General features: G+C 46.6%; 5 protein-coding genes across 25 annotated transcripts in view; 3 read left to right on the top strand and 2 right to left on the bottom strand.

The window, feature by feature from the left end:
• The window catches only part of LOC120808531 (multiple epidermal growth factor-like domains protein 11), a 42931-nt gene extending 40335 nt beyond the window's left edge, over window positions 1-2596 (top strand). For all 3 annotated transcript variants that reach the window (XM_078085892.1, XM_078085891.1, XM_078085890.1), the window contains one exon: window positions 665-2596. In XM_078085892.1, coding sequence (XP_077942018.1) covers window positions 665-849 — 185 coding nt within the window. In that variant the 3' untranslated portion in view covers window positions 850-2596. The remainder of the gene's footprint in view (window positions 1-664) is intronic.
• A 1966-nt stretch (window positions 2597-4562) lies between these two features.
• Window positions 4563-10459, bottom strand: rab11a (RAB11a, member RAS oncogene family). Its single transcript, XM_040201428.2, has 5 exons — window positions 10297-10459; window positions 7750-7945; window positions 7293-7486; window positions 6133-6213; window positions 4563-5837 (listed from the first exon to the last, which is right to left on the bottom strand). The coding sequence occupies exons 1-5, from the start codon at window positions 10334-10336 to the stop codon at window positions 5701-5703; spliced, it is 648 nt and encodes a 215-aa protein (XP_040057362.1). The 5' UTR covers window positions 10337-10459; the 3' UTR covers window positions 4563-5700.
• Window positions 10460-10801: 342 nt separating this feature from the next.
• Window positions 10802-16584, bottom strand: sh2d7 (SH2 domain containing 7). Its single transcript, XM_040201416.2, has 6 exons — window positions 16244-16584; window positions 14974-15063; window positions 14699-14864; window positions 13939-14169; window positions 11384-11956; window positions 10802-11294 (listed from the first exon to the last, which is right to left on the bottom strand). The coding sequence occupies exons 1-6, from the start codon at window positions 16372-16374 to the stop codon at window positions 11250-11252; spliced, it is 1236 nt and encodes a 411-aa protein (XP_040057350.2). The 5' UTR covers window positions 16375-16584; the 3' UTR covers window positions 10802-11249.
• Window positions 16585-17468: 884 nt separating this feature from the next.
• Window positions 17469-23295, top strand: dapk2a (death-associated protein kinase 2a). Of its 5 annotated transcripts, none has more exons than XM_078085894.1 (9): window positions 17469-17540; window positions 17665-17813; window positions 18938-19159; window positions 19371-19509; window positions 19671-19800; window positions 20199-20274; window positions 20351-20503; window positions 20575-20620; window positions 21508-23295. In XM_078085894.1, exons 2-9 carry the CDS (start codon window positions 17752-17754, stop codon window positions 22165-22167), a joined length of 1488 nt encoding a protein of 495 aa, XP_077942020.1. In that variant the 5' UTR covers window positions 17469-17540; window positions 17665-17751; the 3' UTR covers window positions 22168-23295. The 5 variants fall into 5 exon arrangements, with proteins under 5 accessions (XP_077942020.1, XP_040057297.2, XP_040057305.2 ...); XM_040201371.2 differs by having other exon boundaries at window positions 17485-17540; window positions 17720-17813; XM_040201363.2 differs by having other exon boundaries at window positions 17472-17813.
• Window positions 23296-23566: 271 nt separating this feature from the next.
• Window positions 23567-25614, top strand: part of herc1 (HECT and RLD domain containing E3 ubiquitin protein ligase family member 1) — a 61809-nt gene continuing 59761 nt past the window's right edge. For all 15 annotated transcript variants that reach the window (XM_078085883.1, XM_078085880.1, XM_078085878.1 and 12 more), the window contains exon 1: window positions 23567-23847. The gene's annotated coding sequence lies outside the window, so the exon portion shown is untranslated. The remainder of the gene's footprint in view (window positions 23848-25614) is intronic.

Raw genomic sequence — 25614 nt, 5'->3', positions numbered from 1 at the left:
TGTCCAAACTGTCCAACTGTCCATCTGTCCAAACTGCCCATCTGTCCAAACTGTCCATCTGTCCAACTGTCCAAACTGCCCATCTGTCCAAACTGCCCAAACTGTCCAAACTGCCCATCTGTCCATCTGTCCAAACTGCCCATCTGTCCAACTGTCCAAACTGTCCAACTGTCCATCTGTCCAAACTGCCCATCTGTCCAAACTGTCCAACTGTCCAAACTGCCCATCTGTCCAAACTGCCCATCTGTCCAAACTGTCCATCTGTCCAAACTGCCCATCTGTCCATCTGTCCAACTGTCTAAACTGTCCATCTGTCCAAACTGCCCATCTGTCCATCTGTCCAAACTGTCCATCTGTCCAAACTGCCCATCTGTCCATCTGTCCAACTGTCTAAACTGTCCATCTGTCCAAACTGCCCATCTGTCCAAACTGCCCATCTGTCCATCTGTCCAAACTGTCCATCTGTCCAAACTGCCCATCTGTCCATCTGTCCAAACTGTCCATCTGTCCAAACTGCCCATCTGTCCATCTGTCCAAACTGTCCATCCCGAGTGTCGGCTACGTTTTATCCACCGACTGGGAAGAGAATGAAATGAATCAGTTATCAAATAATAATAATAACAAAGAAAAGATGCAATCTGACTGACTGAACCCCCCCTCCCAGAACCAAGCATCAGCATGGTGCAGGGGCCCGGCTGCGTGCTGGTTCCCGGGTACCCGCAGAACCCGTACGACCTGCCCAGGAACAGCCACATCCCGAGCCACTACGACCTGCTGCCGATGCGCCCGAGTCCGTCTCACAGCCTCGGCCTGGCGCTGCCCGGCAGCCCGACCAGCTCGCTGCTCTAAACCCCCCCGACCTCCCCGACCCCCCGCCGTGCCAGACTGGACTGGACCAGTACCTCCCAGGTTTGTCCAGAACCCGGAAACTGGTGAAGCGGGAGAATCTCCGTCTGATCGACGGACCCATCGACGCTCCATCTTCCTAGTTCCGCCTCGCCAGAGTGATGCGGATGCAGGCGAAGCGAATCTTTCGGGTGGACGATGGCCAGAGACTCGACCCCCGCTGTGCACATTTTGTTTGGGCGGGGACTGTTGTTCCGGGCCGAGGTCCGCTTCAGATCCACGGAACACAAGAAGCTCAGTACCACGTCTCCGGACCGGCACGGCGAGTGACTCTGGAGAGGAAAGGCGCTCGTGGCTCCAACGTTAAAGGACCAGAGTCCTTGTGGTATTTTTACACATTGTTTCTTATTTCCTGTTTAAGGTACCGATGGATCCCTATTTCCTCTGTGAAAAGCTGTCTGTTTATGTTCTGTAGTGGTGAATTGCTGTATTTATTATTGTGATTTCCTTCTTTTCACGTGCATGCCAAATAATAGATACGATATTTAGTCATGAACTATTTCCTCTTGTAAGCTGATTATTGTCATCTGACTCAACATGGGTGCAACTCTGTTTATCAGTTTATCCTTTTCAATTAATCCATTCACTGTTTGGCCTTCAAGAAGAGCAGCACGTTTGCCTGAAAAATTACGTTAGCTATTAATCGATTGTCACAAAGACCTGCAACGATATTTAACTAAATAGCTGCGGCTCCGATGAATTTGTTGTCTGGAGGTCAAAGTTCAAAGCTACGAAAACAGGAGCGGTTTTCAATTTCTCTGGATGTAGCCACATTTTTTTATGCAGCTTTTTTATTACAATGGCAAAATTCAATAAAAACTACGACCATCGCGCAACGAACACGTCACGTTTCATGTGCTCTTTGCGTTTCATCGAGAAACACTGGAGTTCTGGCTCCGAACTCACAGGACTTATCTTCTTATAACTCATATCTTCTATATATTGACAGTGTCTCGGTCTCCAGACGCACGACCTGACAGGAAAGAACTGTTTAAAGTAATTTAAAGACCTCTCTTCAGGCCTCACAAAGGTTCGCAGGAGAAAGGCCACCAGGCTTTAAATTGAACCCAGTGGCCAAACAGTGGAATTACACCGCGGCGGCTAATTATTATTGTCTTGCAATGGGAGCGACGTCTTAACGCTTGAATAGTTTAAATCTTTAGGTCCTGGAAGTTGTTGAGTTATTGTCTTTGACCTTTACATTTTTAAAGTATTTTTTGCTTTACGGGCAACTGAGAAACGTTTATAGGAGTGACTTGGCTCCGCCTCCAACGCTGTATCCAGTTTATATATTCGTGGCGACCAAGGCGTCCGTTCTTCTTCTTCTACTCTGTTTACTGGAGTCACGACAGCAGGGAAACACATTTAACGGATTCATGTTGTTACAGCATCATTGAATTTCGGTTACCAAACTGTGTAATTCTTACTTGTGGCAACTGTTTCTCACAATACATATGAAAAAACGTTTTCTTTTACATAAAATGATAATTATGCTTTGGCGAAGAGCAATGACGTGTCAACGTTGGGACGCAAGTGGCTTTGTGTTTGGTTTTCCAAATGTTGTTCCCTTTGCTCTGATGTTATCTTGCTCGTTTTTCGTCCCACTTTGACCCAAATAGTTTCAGCTCCAGTAGACGTAAAGTGTTGTTTTCAAGCCCTTAACTCATTAAAGTTGTTGTAGCTCAGGTGAGTGATGTCATGTCCTTTTACACCACAGCTGGCGTTTAATAGTCATGTCGCCTCTTTTTAATAACCTTGTCCATCAGTTATGAACATGTCATGTGTATATACTCAATGTATGAGTGTGTGTCGTCTGCAAAGAAGTTGACATCATGTTGAGTTTGTAGGAGGTGACTGTGACAGGAAATCGCTCTGAGCAGATCGTTGAGTGGCCCTTTAAAATACATTTAATCAGATGTCCCACTGTTACTTGCAGTAGATCACACTCACCCATATTCATATCAGCATTATGTGAACAATTGATTTTGCATTAGCCGTTTCTGCAAGATACATTCTTGGTCATTACCTTACGGGGGTCAGCCTGGGCTTTGGAAGGAAATTAAATCCGTCCGTTAGTAAGCAAGAATTGCTAAACCCCATTAGCATTAGTTTCGGTCATCTCCCGCGGTAGACCGATGGCACGCGATCGACTTGTACTGCCTTTGAGATCGACGTATTGAGCACCCCTGGTCTAGGGCCACCAGAGGATCATCATTTGGGATTTTAAGTGGATTGGCTGAATCATGATAACTAGTGACTTCCTCTGACTTTTCATCAACATTTCAAATTGTCCAATTATTTGAGTTATCACCAAAAACTTACAAATCTCATGACATTTGTGTGTGCTAATTAGTTTAGAGCGCCATGTTTGTGCAAGAACAGACAGCTAGCATGACGGAATGAAGCCGACGCTTCATAAAGGCTGCATTCTCTCTACTGACCACCGGGGGCGACGCCTCTGGTCTGTGAGAAAATGACTTTATTGACTCGCTCAGTAAACATGAGTTTATGGTCTGAACCTTGAGTTTCAAGTTGTCTTCAATACAGCATGATGTTCGTTTAGTGAATCCGGTTTACAAACTGGGGGGCTTCTGTAAAGTAGAGAGAGGTTCTGGCTTCACTCAGCAGAATTCAATCTCATGGTTAGCATTTTATGTTGAAGGCGGAATAAACTACTAATAAACCTCAGGAATATCAAGTAAAATACAAGCATATAAAAAGGTTTATGACTGGTGCGCTTTATTAAGATGAACTGATAACTTAAGATATAGACACAATTGTACAATTTATCAATCTGTACAAAAACATAAAACCATTCATTTTGACTCCCCTCTCACATTTAACCCCTTCAAATCCGTTGAAATAACATTTCATTCCAAATACGTTTATACTGGAATTACAGTCAGTTATAGAGTTCAATATAGTAAAAAAAAAAAAGATAACACGGCTTAAAAAAAACAGCAACAAAAAAAAAAAAAAACACAGAACAATGGAGGTACGTGACGCAGGATCAGAAATCAGATTTCCAGGAGGGAGGAAATAGTCCACGGATTGCCGGCTAAGTGAGTCCGGAGGAGCTCGACTGGCGCCGCCGCCGTCTGTTCCAGGAAAAGGAAAGAAACCCCCCCAGAAAACGCCACTGGCGCCGCCAGCCGAGCGCCACACGCTCCAGAGCTACCCATCAACCCGCTGCCTCTAAATACACACACACACACACACACACACACACACACACACACACACACACACACACACACACACACACACACACACACACACACACACACACACACACACACACACACACACACACACACACACACACACACACATCAGGCCGCTAACCCCCATCAGGCATCGCGTCGGTTCGCAGACTCAGCAGTTAGCCTGTCCTGCTAGCTAGCATAGCACTCAGCAGGACGGTGAATGTTAGCTACGTAAGGCGATACGACGCGGAGTTGCAGTCGTAACAGAAAGCCATGCGTTGTGTTGAAGTCAGAGGCAGCTTGGTGCACGGAGGCGTAATGTGGCGGGCGGGGGGCGGGGCTAACGGGGGGGGGGGCGTTTCCTCGACTCCTTTCTCTGAGGTCAGAGGAGTCGAGGAAACAAGGTCGCGAAAGCATCTTTTGGATGTTTTCTCTCTGTTTTTAAAGTGGCACCGAGGTCCAGATTCCCCCAGTGAAATAAATCTTAAATCAGGCAGGCGTGTGAAGATAAGATTGAGTGACAGATTGCGACGGGTTCAGCCTGGCGTTTCCTTTTCCTACTTCCTCTCAAGTGTCTCCTTGCTACGGTCCTGTGGTTCGGTGCCGAGCAGAACTAAGACGGTACTAAATCATTTACTCCTGCTGTGATTTCATTCCTCCATTTGTAGAAGTGCACAAGGACTCCAAACAGCCACGTGCTGGTTTCTGCATAGTTCGTAGTCCAACGTGGCGCTTTCCGTTACGCCGGACTAACGCGTGTCTTTGATCACAACGTTGCCGTGACGATTGGCCCACGAATCCCCGACTTTAACGTTCAGCTGTAAAAACGACACATTAAACTCCAGATTTCACCACAATGTTGTTACATCCGGTCCTGAACTTCTCGTCTGACTGCCGTTACCGCGGCAACGCGCTACGCGCAACAAAGAGCTACAAAAGGTTGAATGTTTCAGTACGCTGCGCTCGATACAATCCATGTGGTTTTTCCAAAACAGTAAATTGCACTAAAGAAGAGAGACTGTGTGTGTGTGTGGGGGGGGGGGGGAGGGGGGGTGCATATGGGAATACACTTCAGAGCAACTTTGATGTGCTTTAAATTCATATACATACCATAAGTAGATATATGAGACAAGAAAAAAAATGGAGAAATCATCAAAGTATAAAGAAAGAAAACAAATCACATTCATATTTTAAGACATTTTGTGACACGTCAGCGCATCTACAGTAATGAAGCTAAAGTGATATGAAACGCCTGCTGTCCTGCAGAAGCCTAACAACAGAGGGGCTCTGCTTGGGGTGGGGGGGGGGGTCACCCCATGCGGTGACGTTTTATACTGGGATGTATTTACCTGGGGCGGTGGGGGGGCGGGTAAGGGGAGGGGAGGGGGGGGGGGGCACAGAGGGGTGCAGAGTCCGGGTCACAGCCTGGAGAGCTGTGGCTCGTCGCTCACACACCACGCAGTACGACCGAGGCAGTCTATTTTCTGGGGGCTTTGGGAAGGGGGGGGGGGGGGGGAGGGGGCTGTGGAGAGAAGGTGGGAGAGGAAGATGGGGGAGGGGGGTGGGGGGGGCAGCAGATAGACCTGGGCTAGATGTTCTGACAGCACTGCATCTTTGGTTTGTTCTCAGTGGGCTGAACCTGGATGTTGACCACGTTGTTGCTAGGCGACATGTCGCTCTCCTGGCGCTCCGACATCTGCTTCTGGGAGACAATGCGGTAGATCTCTGATGGGGGGGGGGGGGTGAACATGTGGAGGACATCATTATTAACCCAGACAACATTTGTGATCTTTCTGAGCAGACAGAATCTGCCAAAACCAAGTGACCTTTAAACCCAGAAGGTCTTCAAAATCTACATTAACTACATAAGTAAATATTTAGCAGCCTAGATACAGGATTTTCAACCTTTTTCTCGGTTTCTTTTGTTTGTTGCCGTTTGGATCAGACGTTTCAAGGTACGTGGAGACCTTGTTAATATACACAGACATAAATAAGGAGGTTGTGGCGGAGGAGGCGTTACCTGTCAGGATGGTCTGGAAGGCCGTCTCAACGTTGGTGGAGTCCAGAGCCGACGTCTCCAGGAAAGATAGGCCGTTCTTCTCTGGGGAGCAGAAGAGGAGCAGCACATCAGATACAACCGCGTTCCACAGATGCGCTGATACAACGGATCAGTTGAAAGATCAAAAAGAGATTCAAGAAAAATCACAGCAGCTGTTGCTGCGGCACGAGGAGTCACAGGATGAGGCTCAAGTTACGCACCACAAATCATTACCTAAAAATATACACGTATAACAATAGAAATCCGTAGTGATCCATCGTACAGCTCATTAGCATACAAACATCACGTTAATGACACACTTCTAACATTCAGTAAAAACATTGGCGATGACGTTGTTAAAGTTTTTCTAGTTTCTGATCATGTGACTTTGTAAACAGCCAATCAGTGTTTCATCAACAGGAGGCGAGCTAGTAACGTTAGCGGCTAACGTCTAACCCATGGAGATTCACTTCAGTCACATTATGATGCGTTCAGGCGCTGCTCAGTGAACATGATCATCATGTGCAGTGCAGTTTGGGCTATAAACTAGCGTGTCGTGGTGTTTTACTCTGTTAAAAGAGTGTTTGTTGTGGGTTCTTCATTGTGGTTATGAGATTAAAAAAAACACAAAAAGACAAGTAGCTCCTCCATGACGTGTTCAAATAAAACCTGCCACCTGCCAAAGAGCAACGTCAGTTGTTGTGGCGCAACACCGGTGTGAGCGGTACGTGAGAAACTCACGCCGTGTGGAAATGTTATGCCGGTACACCGTGCAGCGCTAACGTCGAGCCTCTGTTCGTTTTACTTCCAATGCAAAAGGCTCTTTCATTATTGATGTAACTGACTGCAGCTGGCGGCGCTTTGTTTCTGCGGTCAACTTCCTGTTTATACAAACGTACGTTAACTACGTTAAAAAAAAATGTTGTTGCATTAATCATATAGATTAATACGTTTATGTTGACAGCTCTAATTATTATGGAGCATTCCAAACAATGAATAATCCTATATTTTTCATTTATTATGTGTTTGAGAAAGAAAACTGCACCATAAATGTTAAATAAACTATATTCAGATCATCTAAAGCAGTTTGTCTGCTCAGATTGATTTTTTCCTTTTTGGTTTTTCTGCAGCGTGCGTCTCACCTGCGAAGGCCCGCGCCTCGTCGGTGGGAACGGCCCGCAGGTGGCGCAGGTCGCTCTTGTTGCCCACCAGCATGATGACGATGTTGCTGTCGGCGTGGTCCCGCAGCTCCTTCAGCCAGCGCTCCACGTTTTCGTAGGTCAGGTGCTTGGCGATGTCGTAGACGAGGAGGGCCCCCACCGCCCCGCGGTAGTACCTGCAGCACAGAGGGGGCGCCGGACCCCCGACAGGTGAATCGGGGCTCTCTGGTCACCATTCTGCCTAAAGGGCTTGAAATCCCTGAGGCGTGTTGCAGGAAACACTAATACTTAGTGGAATACTAAGAGCGGATCCGCCCTCACGGGTGAAATAAAGTTCTGACGATAGTTATAAGTTCAATAAAAACCAATTCGAAGATTCAAGAACGACTGCGGCCCGGATCCCTCCCCATCTTCCTCCCTCCTCCCCCTCCCCACTCACGCCGACGTGATGGCCCGGTAGCGCTCCTGGCCGGCCGTGTCCCAGATCTGGGCCTTCACCGTCTTGCCGTCCACCTGGATGCTGCGCGTGGCAAACTCCACCCCGATGGTGCTCTTGCTCTCCAGGTTGAACTCGTTGCGGGTGAACCTGGAGAGCAGGTTGCTCTTCCCCACACCCGAGTCGCCGATGAGGACCACTGGGACACAGAGGGCACGGTTAGCAGAGAGAGCGTATAAAACTTCCACGGTTACTTTAATTAGAGGGCTGCAGCAACGAATTGATGAAATCGATGACGCTAATTTACTAAAAAAGCGCTTGCGACAAATTTCATTATCGATTTGTTGTGTCGCGCGATTATTACGTCACTCACGGCGAGGCGATAAAATAAAAAAGCGCCGAGCCGACCACGATGTGCAAGCATTTCACACTTGACCGTTCATTTTTCAATATGTTGTCTTGTATACATCAATGTGAGCAGGTACTGTACATTATGGCTCAATAATTACACCTTGTGAATCACTCTCAACCAATCAGAAGGCTGGATTTCATCGACCCGTATTATAGATTATAATACAACATTTCTATCAGTAGACATTCAAATGAATTCTATTACTTAGGACCTGGTCTTACAGAGGACACTTCGGAACCTGATAACAGGATTTTAACACTGAATATCTTTTAGGGAATAACTTTAAACTAATACATTATTCATCAGTCTTTTACCTCAATCACCTGTTCCAGTTGGGGGAAGGACCATGAGCACGTCTGGACAGGTAGAAGTACTCCATGAATGCAACATGAAGTGTTACGATCCTTTTAAATATAAATGTGTTTTTTGTTTTTAAACAGACGTTGGGGACAACCTCCCGCTTCAGTACACGGTGGCGTTTTTAGGTTTCATCTTTCTGCCGTGTTGAAGGGAGCGACACAGTGACAGAGGAGCCGTCTTGCATGCGTTTGCTGTATTTTGTTTTAATCATCTCATTTGCTGTGGTTTGGTTGGTTGGTTACTTTGAAGTGATATTCTTTTATATTTTATGACTTTACGGTTTAGACCTTTACACTGACCTCCCGAACGTCACAAGTTAGTCCCACACGGTCCATTGTCTTTGTTTGAGATATTAAGTGAGCAGTATTTAAGCTCTTTTGTAGAGTTCATTTAACCGTTTTTGCTATAGTGGTCTCAGCCTTCAGAATATCACCGGGTCGTACTATTATAACAAAAGGTACTGAGTAGTACTAGTATTTATGCTGCTATTAATACTACAGCTACCACTAATTTTACTACACATACTAATGGTATCATGTCTGCATTTTTAGCAATTCAATTTAGCTTTTCTCACTTCTGCATTTATAGCATTTTTTAAAAATCCACTACGGCTTTTAGCCTTCAGCTTCAATCTTTCAGCATTCCAATGCATTTTCTACTTGTTCCTCTCTACTTGTGCATGTAAACGACGTACAAACACCCAAGGTTAAAAGTAACTCAATACATTTACTTAAGTAGATATTTGTAAGTATTCAAATGTTACTTTATATCGCTGAGGCAGATCTTGTACTTTTGACTCTGGTCTACATTTTTTTTTAAAGATCATGTGTCCAGTTTATGAGATACGACTGATGTCAGAATAAACTTTACTACAGTACGGTAGTAAAATGTGCTGCATGAGCTTCTACATTGTTAATGGGTGAAAGTATTGGTTATATGATGAAAATAATATAACATTTAGAAAGGAACCAAACAAATAATTCTCACTTTAATACTTAAGTCTGATTTGAGACAGTATGTAGTATTACTACTACATGTAACAGTTCTGAATACTGGTAGATAATAAATACACAATAAATATGAAACATGCAAGTTAGCTGCGAGTTTGATCACTTGAAGACGTTTACTGTCTAAAGTTAATTGATAATTTACGAATAGCCACTTAAATAAGGTATTACTGCAAACAACAACGTGACGTCACATCCCGAACATCCACGGTACCGCGCGCTGACCCAAGTTTGTTTACACGGACCGTATGTTGGTCAAACGCAAAGCGTCCGTGAAGTAACGTTATTATCGGCACTAATGTCATAAATGCTAACACGCTGACCCGCACGTCAGCTCATATCCAGCCCATCGTGGCGTGTGTTTCTTGGAGGATCCACGGAGTTCGCTCCGTGGAGATAACGTGATAGCGGCTGACGCGAGGCGTGTCCGACGTGAAGCGGGTCCGCACCCTGCGCTGGCGAGCTAGCGGCGGCTAACCGCTAACGCTACTTAAAGACGCCCCGGTCTTTCTTTAACGATAGCTGCCGCTGCGTATCGATGGCCCTGCTAGTTTCACGCACGCTGTTCGGCGAAAAGTCACGACGAATCGCGCGAGTTGTCTCAACGCGATGACATTCATCAGCAGGCTCGCTGGGAAGCGTTCGGAGCACAAAGGTTGACGGCGGCTACGTTAGCATAGCCTGTCAGCTGGACCGTTTAGCTTGTCAGCTAATCGACTGGCAGGACCGGAGAGACGCCGCGACAGGAACGAGAAGAATTTCACTTTTTACCTTTGAACAAATAATCATATTCGTCATCTCTGGTGCCCATCGTCGTAGCTGAAAACGGTTAGTCTGAGATTTAATGGGAGGACGGCGATGTGAAGAAATCCACTGTTCCAACGGGAATCTGTTTGGGAGCCGCACTTCCGCAATGTCTTCTTCTACTTCTTCTATTCCGGCAGCGCATCAGCGGCACACGAAGACCGCCACCTCGTGGATGGGAGACGGATGTAAAAACACTAATTTGGCAGAATACTCCCTTACAGATATAAAAAAATGAATGTCCTATTATTGGAATATTATTACTTTTTCTTTTACGCATTTTAATTCAACGTGGTGTAGCACATTTGAACTACTTTACATACCCTGGGAAGATTTTATCTGTAGCACCACAGTATCATATTTTTTAAACGGATAATTTGTGTAAAAATGTTGACCTGAAAATGAACTAAATGCTGACACATGAATGTAGAGGAGTAGAAGATGCATACAAATGGACTCAAGTATACATGTAAGGTTACTATGCAGAAAACAACAAACTTTAATTTATCTTTAAACACAGCTACACACAACAAAACACACCAGAGTTAATCAAACGCATAAACTGCTGTGAATTGCCTCTTCATTACAAATCTATAACTGGTCTGTCACTTTTATATAAATATATATGCATAAATAATTCCAATCAAAAGATAAAACTGTAAATAAGACAAAAGTGAGGGAAGATTTGCTTTTAAGTAAAAAGTGAATTTGTTTGTATTTAAAAACAACAAAATACTGAACCACAAAAACTACTTCTAATAAAAATAATGATAACTTTAAAATGATAGAAACATTGTCTTAACTTGGTTCATTACAAAACTTTAAATTTAAAGGAAAGTAACTTTCTTACAATAACTTCTGTGTTCTATGTGACTCTTATCGAATTTATTTTTAATGCATTTCTGTTGCTGCATCCTTTTTCATTTCTTCTTATGATCAGGAAGGAATTTCTTCAATTTGCCATACTGCCAACAGAGAGAAGAGGAGGGATGTTAAATTGTGCATTCCGTGCTTTCAATGACACCGACGTCGCTGATTGATTGTCCCGACTTACGTTCTTCCCCCAGTTGGACTGGGACTTGTTCTTCACGTCCTCCAGGGACTCGTAGGTGTTCCCCTGGACGGCCTCATCCGGGATCCGCTCGTAGGTGTTCTCTGGCAAACCGGTGGGCGCCGGAATCCTGGGGACCTCGGCGTACGTGGCGCCCCTCGGCTGAGCAGGGCCGGGCCCGGCGGAGGTCTGGTACAGCGGGTTGGACCGCATCGACTCCGCACCCGGCTGCTCCGACCCGCCCGGCCCGGAGCCGGATGCGGGCTGGTGGACGGAGTAGGTGAGACAGGTGGTCTTCTTCAGAGGAGCTGTTGAGTGAGGTTTTGGTGCGGGTGGAGGGAGCGTGTCCTCCTCCTCCTCCACGCTGCCGTGTCTCAGCGTCGGCAGAGATGTGCTCCTGATCTCGGAATAAAGCCAGAAGAAGGAGTCTCCGTCGGGCGATGCCATTGGACTCATGTTTTTCCGGATTCCCTCTGACCCCCCCGGGTCGGTCTGGGTTTGCGGTGTTGTGTCGGGCAGAGAGCCTCTCAGGGAGAGCCCTGGGAGAAGGCCTCTCTTTTGAACTGAAGGAACATCCTGAAGGACACGAAGGCAGGACAAGTTATCTCCACACAGAAAGAAGTAGAACCACGGACTGGATATAACCCACTAAACATTGGACGTCGGATAGACGTGCAGATCGTGTCTATATTGGTCCGTCGGTCCATGACCAATTCTGGACATCTATTCGACGTCCATACTAGGTCCACTATTTGGACGTCCAACCATGACCCAACATGGACAACATATTTACGTTCAAAATTTGACCTTCGAAGCGGGTAAGTTTTGTGGACGTCATCTGGACGTCAATGACAGGCTGTTTATTTACAAATATCAACATGTTCCATGATATGAATAGCCTATATTATTTATAAACATAATTTAATATGTGCATGCCTGTTTATTTATTCAGTGGGTAATTTTCCTGTTTTAGTGAAAAAAACCTACTGAACAATACTAATAATAATTTAATTTAAATTTTATTAAATTAATAAATACATTTGAAGTAGCCAACAGGGGGGGCGATGGCCACTGATCTCAAAATAACTAACAACAACAGAAAAGTTACACCCGAGGACGGGCTGGGTTGTCTTGGCGCAGGGGTTAGAGAAGGTGTGCAGGGAAGCACAAGGTTGGTGGTTTGAGTCCAGGCTGCCCCATGTTCCATGTCGAAGTGTCCGTGAGCAAGACACCTAACCCCTAATTGCTCCCCAGGCAAAAATGTGAAAAAGCCACGGGTTTACAGTGTAATGTAAGTCACTTTGGATAAAAGCATCTGCTAAATGACCTGTAATGTAAAAACCAGTAAACGTCACTCTGATTGGCTGGAGCAACACCATGTAATGATGCCACTCGGTCAAGGCAACACGCCAGACATTTGGCACGATTCAGCGTGTTTGATTTCCTCTAAATTGAAGGTAAGTTCGATAAGCCTAGTGAATTCTATGTCCATGCCCTACATCGTAGCGAATGGCCAAGCATGCCTTAACGACACACATTTTTATTTTGCGTTAGCTAAACAAAAGGAAATTAACTGGTACAGAAAACATGTCCCCTACCTTTTAGTTATAGAAGTAGTATAAAACGTCTAAAATTAGTCTAAATTTGACGTTGAAAAGACGTCTAAAACGACCACATTTGTACTATAAATAGCCCTTATATGGAGGTCCCACGGACGTGAACATTAGACGTGCAGTAGACGTCAAAAAAAGACGTCACCTGGCGTTACAAAACAACCCCTTCAGTGGACCAAAATTGGACGTCCAAAATGACCTAGAAAAGACGTCACACTGACGTCACATTGCGCAGTGGGAAGAAGTGGCCACAGTCACTATTACCTCACAAGATCCTACGGTTTTGAATCTATGAAATTGGCATTTTGGCCGTTGCCATCTTGTTTTTTGCAACCAGAAGTGACACGAGAGGGTGGAGCCAAGTACAACGACACACTGAAGAAGACTAATGTCAACTGTCAAAGTCTTTAAGTTGTAAAAAAAAAAAAACACTACCAACTGGCTGGGCCACGCCTTTAGCAGAGACCTGTCAATCAGCATGTAGCTCCGCCCTAAAGCATCCTTCATGGTCTATTTGACTCTGATGGACGATCATACACTAAATCAACATCATCTGTGTTGAAGAAGACGTGAAACTAGAGACTGAGACCATAAACTCATGTTTACAATGTTTACTGAGGGAATAAATCAACAGAGAAGTAGAGTCGTCTCCTGATTGGACATTGACACGCTTTCTCTGGTCGCCAGAGGTGTACAAAACAGAGCGGTGTTTGTCGGTTGCCATGGCGACAGCACACGCCAGTGAGACCGCATGTACCATGTACTATGTATATGTACTATGTAAAGCCTTTTAGAGTCGCTCTCAATCAGCTGGCTGTTTTTAGAGTGTCTGCAGCTACCTACTGTAGCTAGCTAGCTACCTACTGTAGCTAGCTAGCTAGCTTGTTCAGCCCGCCGTGCGTTGATGCCACTGAGGCCTCGTCTCTGCTCCTCCATCCGTCATACCTGCGAGAGGGACACCGTCCCCGTCAGCCTCCTGCTTTTGAGTTTAGTCGGCAGGGCGGGGGGTCCGACCGCCGCCGCCGCGGCGTCGCTTTGCTCCACAGCGCCGTGGTTGCCGTGGAGATCGTGCTTCTGGTCCCACAGAGTCCGCAGAGCTCGGACGCTGAGCCCGGGCGTCTCTTTGGCGCGGTAATTCACCACGTCATACAGCTCGTCTGCGTCACCTGCGCTCACCTGGAAACAGCGAGCAGCGTCATTGCCCCCCCACACAGTGTAAATGAGGCCTCTCGCTAGTGGAAGCGTTACGTTTTGAATGTCTCAGGTTATCGTTTCGTGTTGCATCAGCACAAATGCAATCTTCAGTCCAAAACGTGCATCAAAACAGCTCAAATATAATAAATATTGTGTCCTATGGATATGCATGTGACAACACACATGTTGAATTTAGTCTCGAAATAGACTCAAACGGGAAATTTATTATAAAAAAGCTTTTACATTGCTGAACAACAAAGTTATTTCACATGAAAAGCCCCCAAATAAAGACATTTCTTCTGGATGTTTGACGCTGTCGTAGCCACATAAGAAGTTAACCACCAAAGCCGTTCTTCTAAAAATTCTTCCTTTTGGGACCCCGAATGTCGTGGTTACTTGCATTTTGGTCCGAACAAATGGTGTCGATGACAAATAAATTTACTGTAAACTTTGCGTAAGAAGCTAACAAGCCTGCTGCGGCTAAAAGCCGCCCTACGCGAGGCCCCCTCACCTCGGACCAGCTGGAGGTCAGGTGCTCTCCGAAGGGCTGGATGGGGCTCAGCCTGTAATGCTCAATCAGCTCACCGAGGCTTCCGTGCGGCTGACTGTCTCCCGCTATCACAAACTGTCCCGCCGGGTTCTGGGTGATGACGAAATGGCGGCACCGGTCGCTGCCCCTTTGTTTGGAGGGAGAGAGAGAGAGAGAAGAGGGAAAACAGTTGAGCCCGGTGAGACGAATGAAAAGGTCGGCAAAGGTAAGACTGTATTCATGGGTCTTTCCCTCACTTGTAGGACAGGATGTAGCCGATGGCTCGGTCACTGAGGCGGATGAGGAAACAGCCCGGAGCTTTATCGCTGAGTAGATCCTCCGTCTCCCTGAAGCCCAGAGAGGAACAAATTAAACAAATTAGGCTTTAAAATAACCGGTTTCCTGTGAGAGATACAAGCCGAACAATCGATGGTTGTTTACTCCTAAACCTATATAGACCTCCATCATTAAAAGAGAAGATTTGGGATTCTGGTGAAACCAGGTGACATCATGCAAGTTCACCAGAACCACTTTCTGCTCAGACTCCAGACCATGTCCACCGAGGACAGACCCAGATCCTCCAGCAGAGACCAGTCCACCGAGAACAGACCCAGATCCTCCAGCAGAGACCATGTCCACCGAGGACAGACCCAGATCCTCCAGCAGAGACCATGTCCACCGAGGACAGACCCAGATCCTCCAGCAGAGACCATGTCCACCGAGGACAGACCCAGATCCTCCAGCAGAGACCAGTCCACCGAGGACAGACCCAGATCCTCCAGCAGAGACCATGTCCACCGAGGACAGACCCAGATCCTCCAGCAGAGACCAGTCCACCGAGGACAGACCCAGATCCTCCAGCAGAGACCATGTCCACCGAGGACAGACCCAGATCCTCCAGCAGAGACCAGTCCACCGAGGACAGACCCAGATCCTCCAGCACAGACCAGTCCACTGTGAAGCAGGACTGAGAGGGCTGTGAGACCCTGCTGAGGTTTCTTGAAAGGGACCCGGTGTTAGATACACTACCACTTTAGTCCACAGAGGGCGCCACAAGCAACACTGAATAAAAGTTTCTCGTCGTAAATTTAAGTACATTTTGCTAGTAAAACTTAGTCCCAACATACATGACCTCTGACCTCAAGACGTCTGTTTCCACGCATAAATGTGTGTACATATATTTTATATATACGACATATGTAGATTTTCGGATTTAGAGAGTTCATTGAGCAAATATTCTGGTTACCACATTAAGAAAAGTAGCAATAAGCATGAGTGAAGTCTCACATTGAAGACAACTCATGATGATCATTACATAGCATAATCAATGACATCATCGGATGATTAGAAAAGCATTTATGTGTGAGTAGTAGGTCGGGTACAAGTACTTTGATGAGTACACCAGTTCCATTCCTTCCACCGCTGCATAACAACAAACAGGAAAACATCCTGCGTTCAAACAAACAAACAAACAAACCCAAGGGCGCAACTTCTCCCCCCATGGGCGCGTCTCCATGGAGACCGTACCTTCGGGCCGCGAAGCCCTTGAACCAGTCGGGGAAGGTCCCGTCGCGCAGGAAGAGCGGCGCCTGCGTCTCCGTGAACCACCTGTGCACCAGCTCCCTCTGGCCCCCGTCCTCCGCCCGCATCTTCTCCATCCCGTCCGTGCTGTGAGGAGGCAGAGGAAAGAGGCCGCGCGCTCGGACACCCCGCACGCGCCTCGTGGACCCGCCGAACGAGCGGACGCGTCATTTGCATGTTTCCCTCGTGCGCGGCGGCCGTCTGAACGGCGGCTTTGTTTTAGCGCAGATGACTCAGGACCGGTTCCCTGTTAGTTTGTTCTCTTTTTTATCTGATGAACTTTCTCCGTTACTACGCGTGCAGAATGGAGGAACATGAACGTGCGTTCGCGCGTGTGTGTGTGTGTGTGTGTGTGTGTGTGTGTGTGTGTGTGTGTGTGTGTGTGTGTGATTGTGTTGATCCATGAGTTCAGGAACCAAAAAGGTTCCGACCTGGAACCACAATCCGTATTCAGGTCAGTTGTTAATAAACAAAAGCATTGGTGAAATGTCTTGTCAATAGGAGTCCCAACATGATTCAAATCCGTCCTCCGAGGAACATGAATGTCTGAACTAAACTGAATTTATAATTTTTTTTTATAAGGACCTGTTGCTCTAAATGACAAGTGCAAACCTACTGGTGGCGCTGTGGCTGACAAACAGAGAATTGCCAAATGTGTCAATAGGGTTCATCCTCTGAGGAAGAAGAATGTCTGTATTAGATTTCAAGACAAACCAGCCAACAGTTGAGATGATTCACAAGCCAAACTCGCACAGGGATATTTTATGTCAATTGATCAGAATATCAATGCATCTACATAACTACAAATGTCAGAAGAGAAAGATAAAACAAAAACAAGTGACAACGCGAACCGCAAAGTTCTGATTGTGACCTGAACCCAGATGCTGCGCGCGCACACCGAGGCGGTGACGTCAGAGGCCAGTTCAGAAGGCACGTGCCTTGATCTAAATATCTTCCGACCCGGTAGTGGTCAGTTTTCGAATTCGGCATGAACCTAATATACTTAATTAACTTAAATCCTCTTTAAAAAAAAAGGCCGTTTCATTGCGTGCGGGGAGGCTGTAGCCTTTGAACTGCACACTACATTACAGTCGAAGGCTAAATCAAAAAAATGAAATGATTAGAATAAACGATGAGCAATGGCACTTTAAACCGAGGCGTGACGTCAGTGAGCGGGTCGCGTCCTGGACTCCTCGTGGGGAGACGCAGCTGTCCGCCACCGGGACGGGACGCCTTCAACACCGTATGTGTTTTAATATCATAATGTCACAGTATCAGTCTCGTGCTTCAGGGTCAGTGAGACTGTGTCAGATGCAATGACATGTTTTACAATATTTAACAACAGCCTTCTTCATTTTGCTGCATAGTGTCGCATTTAGTTTAAGAGTCATAATTCCGAAATCACTGGTTTGTCCTCCCGAGGAGACAAGAAATGACGTTTCATTGTGAGAATCATGGACTCATTCAAACAGCAGAGAGTGGAGGACTTCTATCAAATTGGTGAAGAGTTGGGAAGGTAAGAACATCATTTACTTCACCACGGGGGGGATATTTCGTTTATTTCATTTAATCCAATGAAAGGTCTTTAATGGAAATCAGGATCACAATGGCCGATTTTAGTTTTGCTTATTTCAAACTTTCATCAATCAAAATGTATTTATAAAGAATCTATTCGTGGGAAAATGTATCTTTTTGGTTTTAGGACATTGATTCTTACAGAATCTTCTTCCTTCCATTATTTGTATTATATATTGTTGTTGTTGTTATCAAGGAGTCAGACATCTGTAATATTAATATTAAACGCAACCCTGATATCAATAACCACGTAGAGTTTATTCATTGTTCTTTGGAGGTGGAACATTAAATAAATGTGTGAACAGTAGTAATTCAGTTGCAGCTCCAGAGAGGATGAAGTTATCGCTCCATTGAAGCAATAAGCAAATTACACAGTCATCGCCTGCCAATGCTCCTTTTTAACGACAGTCAAACAGTTTGAGCGGAAAACCTGCTTAATTGTAACTCGGACCTCCTGTGCCGCTGTGAAAGCAATGCATTCTGGGAGTCATGACGTCAGCTGCCTTCTCTGATTGTGCAGCACGCTGGTGAAACTGCTAAAACGGCGTCATTCTGTACGCCGTGATCATGGCGAGTGGAGGTTTGAACGGAGGTCTCCACAGTAGGGACACAAACTGTGTGCCGCTTTGGGCCTCGTCTATCTTTGGCTGCAGCTATTTCTGCTCACAGCCGATAAGGAAGTGGAGTGTTATATTACCAGCCAAGTGAATGAAGAGGTGCGGCTGTAACGCCCTGTGACCTTTTGGATCAGAACGACAGCGAGGCCAGTGTGAGTGTGAGCCGTTGGCTTGTGTCGGATGTATTGATCGCCGATGAGAGACGTACGTGCTGGGATGAAATCAATTATTCAATAAGAGCTTGTCTGTGAAGAAAATAAAGTCCTAGTATAATTTGTTTGTATAAAATATAATGATATGGCTGGTATGAGAACAGAGAAAAAAAACACATTATAGTACATCAGAAAATCTGATCAAATTGTGAATGCTGAGCCCACTTTTCTACCAGGAGATGCTAACAAGATGCACGCTGAACATGTCACCGTGTCACTGTCTGTGCGCCGGTCAGCGGGCAGTTTGCCATCGTCAAGCAATGCAGAGAGAAAAGCTCGGGTTTGGAATTCGCCGCCAAGTTCATCAAGAAGCGGCAGAGCATGGCGAGCTCCCGCGGCGTGCGGCGGGAGGAGATCGAGCGGGAGGTGGACATCCTGCGGCAGACGCAGCACGCCAACATCGTCACGCTGCACGACGTCTACGAGAACCGCACCGACGTGGTGCTCATCCTGGAGCTGTGAGTAAAAGCCACGTGAATTGCGTCAAAACAAAAGCAGGGAGGAAGAAATCCTCTTTGGCTTAATAGCTGAATGAAAGCGTAAAACTGCCTGAATGGGACACTTGATACGAAGGATGCTGCATGTTACTGCACGCTAGCCGTTGTGCGGTTCCTCTTATTCTAAAGGTCAGAGGTCTGGACGTCTGGACGATACGTGTCTGTCTTGCAGGGTCTCTGGGGGGGAGCTCTTTGACTTCCTGGCCCAGAAGGAGTCTCTGAGCGAGGAGGAGGCCACTCAGTTCATCAAGCAAATCCTTGAGGGGGTCAACTACCTCCACGCCAAGAAAATAGCCCACTTCGATCTCAAGGTGGGGCCCGACGAGATGATTAGTTCCACTCGTTATATTGTTGTTGGTGCACATGTAAATGTAGAGTCTGCTTCTCATCACAAGGGGAAATTATAGGATAGTGAATGCAGTTTTTTTTTTTTTTGTAGTCTTAATTAAGCGTCATCTTCTCTCATCTGCAGCCTGAAAACATTATGCTGCTGGACAAGAACGCGCCGTTGCCCAGAATCAAACTCATCGATTTCGGCCTCGCCCACAAGATCGAAGCCGGCGTCGAGTTTAAAAACATCTTCGGAACTCCTGAGTTTGTAGGTCAGAAAGAAGAGAAACCCAAGTCAGGTTCTCCAGATGAGCAGCAAAGAGCCATGTTCATGCAGCAAAGATGCTCAAGTCCGAAGTCGTCGTTATGTTGTCGAGAAACAAAGGAATAAAAAGGCCTAAAAACCCAAAGAAAATCCCTGAGCCACATGCTAATATATATATTATATATTTGTTTGCCCTTTTTAGGGGCCTAAAGGTCAACAGCTCTAATAAACTTTGCATACTTTATGTGTTTCATAGTCGGCTGCTCTACAGCTCCACCTGTAAATGTTCAAAGTTGAAGCACCTTCCTTTAAATTGCGCATGCATGAATTGGATTCGGTAAACAAAACGAAAAGACGTCTTCAAGGTGAACCGTGAACTCAATAGGCGCTTTCTGTCCTCCTCAGCGCCGGAGATCGTGAACTACGAGCCGCTGGGACTGGAGGCGGACATGTGGAGCATCGGCGTCATCACCTACATCTTGCAAGTGAACCCAGGACGCACGCTGCGCCTCCCTCAGGGGTCACGACCCTGACGTTGGGTTACGTTCTTGTTGCAGGCTGAGCGGTGCGTCGCCCTTCCTCGGAGAGACCAAGCAGGACACGCTGGGCAACATCTCGGCCGTGAACTACGAGTTCGACGAGGAGTTCTTCGGCCACACCAGCGCGCCGGCCAAGAAGTTCATCAGCCAGCTGCTCGAGGAGGACAAGAAGTAAGAAATGAAGTTAGTGGTCCACAGAATCAGCGCTCATGTGGAATAGTAACATTCCCTTTGTCTTACAGGAAAAGATTAACAATTCAAGATGCTCTTAATCACCCATGGATCAAGGTAGTTAAGACATTATATTCTTTAATCAGCTATTGTTTTCACAGAAGTGATCATTTTCTCATCATTCATCTCTAGTTTCAAGTCTTCAATACAGCATGATGTTCATTTAGTAAATGAAGTCTATTTACTCTCAAACAGACCATGAGGCCGGGGATGCTTTAGGGCGGGGCTACACGTTGATTGACAGGTCTCTAATAGACCATAAAGCAGGGGATGCTTTAGGGCGGGGCTACACGCTGATTGACAGCTCTCTACTAGACCATAAAGCAGGAGATGCTTTAGGGCGGGGCTACACGCTGATTGACAGGTCTCTAATAGACCATAAAGCAGGGGATGCTTTAGGGCGGGGCTACACGCTGACTGACAGGTCTCTAATAGACCATAAAGCAGGAGATGCTTTAGGGCGGGGCTACACGCTGATTGACAGGTCTCTAATAGACCATAAAGCAGGGGATGCTTTAGGGCGGGGCTACACGCTCACTGACAGGTCTCTAATAGACCATAAAGCAGGAGATGCTTTAGGGCGGGGCTACACGCTGATTGACAGGTCTCTAATAGACCATAAAGCAGGAGATGCTTTAGGGCGGGGCTACACGCTGACATGTTTCTACAAACATCTTCTCTTCATCCTCCTCTGTCCAAATACGGTCACTTCCTGTTCACTGGATGCAAAAAGCCAAGATGGCAAACATATAAATACTGCAATACCTTCATCAAGGACCATGTGGGTCCCTTTGTGATTCCCTAAATCCGAAGTAAGATTACAACGTGACGCAGTGTGGAGGCAAAAATTTATCTGAATTCTTTCTATTCTTAGTTGACTAGTGAGGATATTTAATCACTTGAGCTGCTGTATTTGTGTCTACACGCCCGCCCTCCTCCCAAAGCCCAACGAGCACAAGGAGGAGAGCAAAGCTCAGGAACCCAAGAAGCGGGAGCGCCGCCAGCTGAAGACCACGCGCCTGAGGGAGTACACCATCAAGTCCCACTCCAGCATGCCGCCCAATAACACCTACGTCAACTTTGAGCGCTTTGCCCAGGTGGTGGAGGACATCGACCACATGGAGGGCTCCTTCGCCAGTCTCGCGTCGGCCCACGACTCCCTGCAGGAGGACATCGACGCCACGGTGTCCATCTACAACGAGAAGGAGGCTTGGTACAAGGAGGAGAGTGAAGGCGTCCGCCACGAGCTCTCGCAGATCCGCTACGAGTTCCGCAAGGTGGAGGCCCTCAAGAGGAGCCTGCAGGACGACATGCGGGCCTTCGGCTCCGGCCTCGGCGCCATCAGCGCCCGCTACCGCGAGCGGCAGAGCCACTTTGAGGCGCTGCGCCTGGACCTCGGCAACGAGCTGAAGTGGGTGCAGGACGTGATGGGTTCTTTCCCCACGGACGGAGGAGGCGGAGGAGGCGGTTACCCCGGATGCAGCTTCTCCCCCGTCTTCAATGACGACGTGAACGAAGCCCTGAAGGAGCTGCTGAACCGCTCCCGTGGAGGAGAGCTGCTGACCGGGATCAACCTGGACCTTGAACCTGGACAACAGAGATGATGACAGCGGCCGGTAGCTGCCGTGGATTTTGCTACTTTTTTGTCTTCATTTATTGGATTTTTTTCTCATGTTTATCATTAACGTGACAGACATTTGTCAACATCTGCAAAGGAGGCGTGAGGATCACAAGTCGGACCAAACGCCACCAAACTGGGAGGAGAGCCCAGATAGAAGCAAAGCTAACCCAGCTAGCACCTGAGGCTACTCCACTACCCAGCATGCCCCTGGCTTGCTGGAAGGATGACAGCGGGAGGTCCGTGACTGTTGAGTTCACGTCTTCACCGAGACGCAGATCCATTCAAGCTGCTCCTGATGGTGGACACCAGGACACAGAGCAGGACTCTGATTGGTCCAGAGAAGATGGACTCTGATTGGTCCAGAGAAGATGGACTCTGATTGGTCCAGAGAAGATGGACTCTGATTGGTCCAGAGAAGATGGACTCTGATTGGTCCAGAGAAGATGGACTCTGATTGGTCCAGAGAAGATGGACTCTGATTGGTCCAGAGAAGATGGACTCTGATTGGTCCAGAGAAGATGGACTCTGATTGGTCCAGAGAAGATGGACTCTGATTGGTCCAGAGAAGATGGACTCTGATTGGTCCAGAGAAGATGGACTCCGATTGGACCAGAGGAGATGGATTCTGATCGCACCACAGGAGGTGGACTCTGTGTCTACATCATGATGCTTGGTGCTCAAAGACAGAAATCAGAAATGATGCACAACGTTTTTCTTGTATTGGATTTTTGATGATGTTATCTGACCGGATAGTTAGTTAAATAAGGAAATGTTCAAAAAGCGCTCACCATAACTTTTACTGAGTAACGTCATTCTGGAGAAGATGAAGTGGCCTTTTCCATATTTACTACAAGAACTTGTATTTATTGTTGATTGTAGTGCCCCTTGAGGACTAACGTGGTAGTGTCTCCTACCACAGAAAGCTTCTTATTCTTTAGCTGGGGGCCTGGTTGTTATATTATGTATTCATTATGACTCATTACTCAAAACCCAAGCAACTATATTCTATATGTTCATATATACAACCAGACATATGTATGTATGTATGTATGTATGATACATGGATATAAAAAGATAGTTATATATGTATTAAATGTTGTATTTATCACAATCCCGGTGTATAATATGTTCATGAGTGTGAGAGGAATCGTTCTTTAGGGTGTTGTTTTTACACCATAGTATAACTGAATATACACAAAGGAAGCTCATCTTCCTCACTTCCAGAATCCGACATGTCTTTGGATTTGTGCAACAATTCATAAATACGTTCAACCCTCTTGGGGAAAGTGAAATGACAGAATCAGGAATTAGGAATTACGACATTAAAGCAGATGGCATCACTTATTGATCCCTTTGTCCACGTGGGCGTGAATGTGGCTCATAGACAGACAGGCAGGAAAACAGACAGACAGACAGGCAAGCAAGCAGACAGGCTGACGGACGGACGGACGGATCAGGCAGCCCGCAGCCCTGCGTGTGTGCGCGTGTACGCGGACCTGCCGTTAGCTGCAGTGGAAGGGGAGAGGCGGTTCGGGAGAGGCATGGAAACACACCCGCGCATGTCTCCTTTCACCGTAACGTTTACCAACACCGGAGTGTTCGTGACGCCCGCAGCGTGAAACACAACGCACCTACGAGGACAGGCCCGTTGGCAGTTTAACCGGTGAGCCAGTTGGTGCTATTTTATATTTATTCAGGCTAACCAGAGAGCGGTAGCTAGCATGCTAACCTAGCCACGGTACAGCAGATAAGCCAGTCTTAGTTCTGGAGCTGAATTGGCTTCGTCGGGATGGGGATGCGACTGACCGCGGTAACTCGACTGTCACCTCGCTGTCGTACCTGCTCGGTATCGCGTCCGTGCTTAGGTGTGTTGCGCTCTGCTAGCTGAGTGACGTGAGGAAAGTTAGCTAACGCTAGCTAGCTAACATTAACAGTGGCGTCGGTTGACAGCGGTTACAAAACACACTAACATTAACTGTTACTAACTACATTTAATAACGTCACTGTAACCGTGGTGTGTTTGTAAATGTCACGCTGTGGATGTCAGTGATGTTTGTGAACCCGGTTAGCCGTCGGTGCTTATCATAACAGGGAATCTCGCCCCTTCTAATCTGACACAACAAGCGGGTTAGCTCAAAGATAGCGGTCTGATGTAAGTGGTTAGCTAACCCTCTGGTTAGTTAAGGGCTAACGACCTCAGATAAAACCGAAAGTAAATCAATGTTCGCATCGTGAACCTGTCCGTATCAGCATGAGAGGGTGAGACCATGTAGAGATATATCAGCATGAGAGGGTGAGACCATGTAGAGATGTGATATCAACATGAGGGTGAGACCATGTAGAGATATATCAGCATGAGAGGGTGAGACCATGTAGAGATGTGATCAACATGAGAGGGTGCGACCATGTAGAGATATATCAGCATGAGAGGGTGAGACCATGTAGAAATATATCAGCACGAGAGGGTGAGACCATGTAGAGATGTGATCAATATGAGAGGGTGAGACCATGTAGAGATGTGATCAATATGAGAGGGTGAGACCATGTAGAGATGTGATCAACATTATAGCGTGAGACCATGTAGAGATGTGATCAACATGAGAGCGTGAGACCATGTAGAGTGATCAGCATGAGAGGGTGAGACCATGTAGAGATGTGATCAGCATGAGAAGGTGAGACTATGTAGAGATATATCAGCACGAGAGGGTGAGACCATGTAGAGATGTGATCAATATGAGAGGGTGAGACCATGTAGAGATGTGATCAACATGAGAGCGTGAGACCATGTAGAGATGTGATCAGCATGAGAGGGTGAGACCATGTAGAGATGTGATCAACATGAGAAGGTGAGACCATGTAGAGATGTGATCAGCATGAGAGGGTGAGACCATGTAGAGATGTGCTCAGCATGAGAAGGGGAGACCATGTAGAGATGTGATCAACATGAGAAGGTGAGACCATGTAGAGATATATCAGCACGAGAGGGTGAGACCATGTAGAGATGTGATCAATATGAGAGGGTGAGACCATGTAGAGATGTGATCAACATGAGAGCGTGAGACCATGTAGAGATGTGATCAGCATGAGAGGGTGAGACCATGTAGAGATGTGATCAACATGAGAAGGTGAGACCATGTAGAGATGTGATCATCATGAGAGGGTGAGACCATGTAGAGATGTGATCAACATGAGAAGGTGAGACCATGTAGAGATATATCAGCATGAGAGGGTGAGACCATGTAGAGATGTGATCAACATGAGAAGGTGAGACCATGTAGAGATGTGATCAGCATGAGAGGGTGAGACCATGTAGAGATGTGATCAGCATGAGAGGGTGAGACCATGTAGAGATGTGATCAACATGAGAGGGTGAGACCATGTAGACATGTGATCAACATGAGAGGGTGAGACCATGTAGAGATGTGATCAA

The sequence above is a fragment of the Gasterosteus aculeatus genome, chromosome 12 (genome assembly GCF_964276395.1).
Source record: "Gasterosteus aculeatus chromosome 12, fGasAcu3.hap1.1, whole genome shotgun sequence".
NCBI lineage: Eukaryota > Metazoa > Chordata > Actinopteri > Perciformes > Gasterosteidae > Gasterosteus > Gasterosteus aculeatus.
Note: the sequence above shows the minus strand (reverse complement) of the source record. Positions and strands in the feature narration are given on the sequence as shown.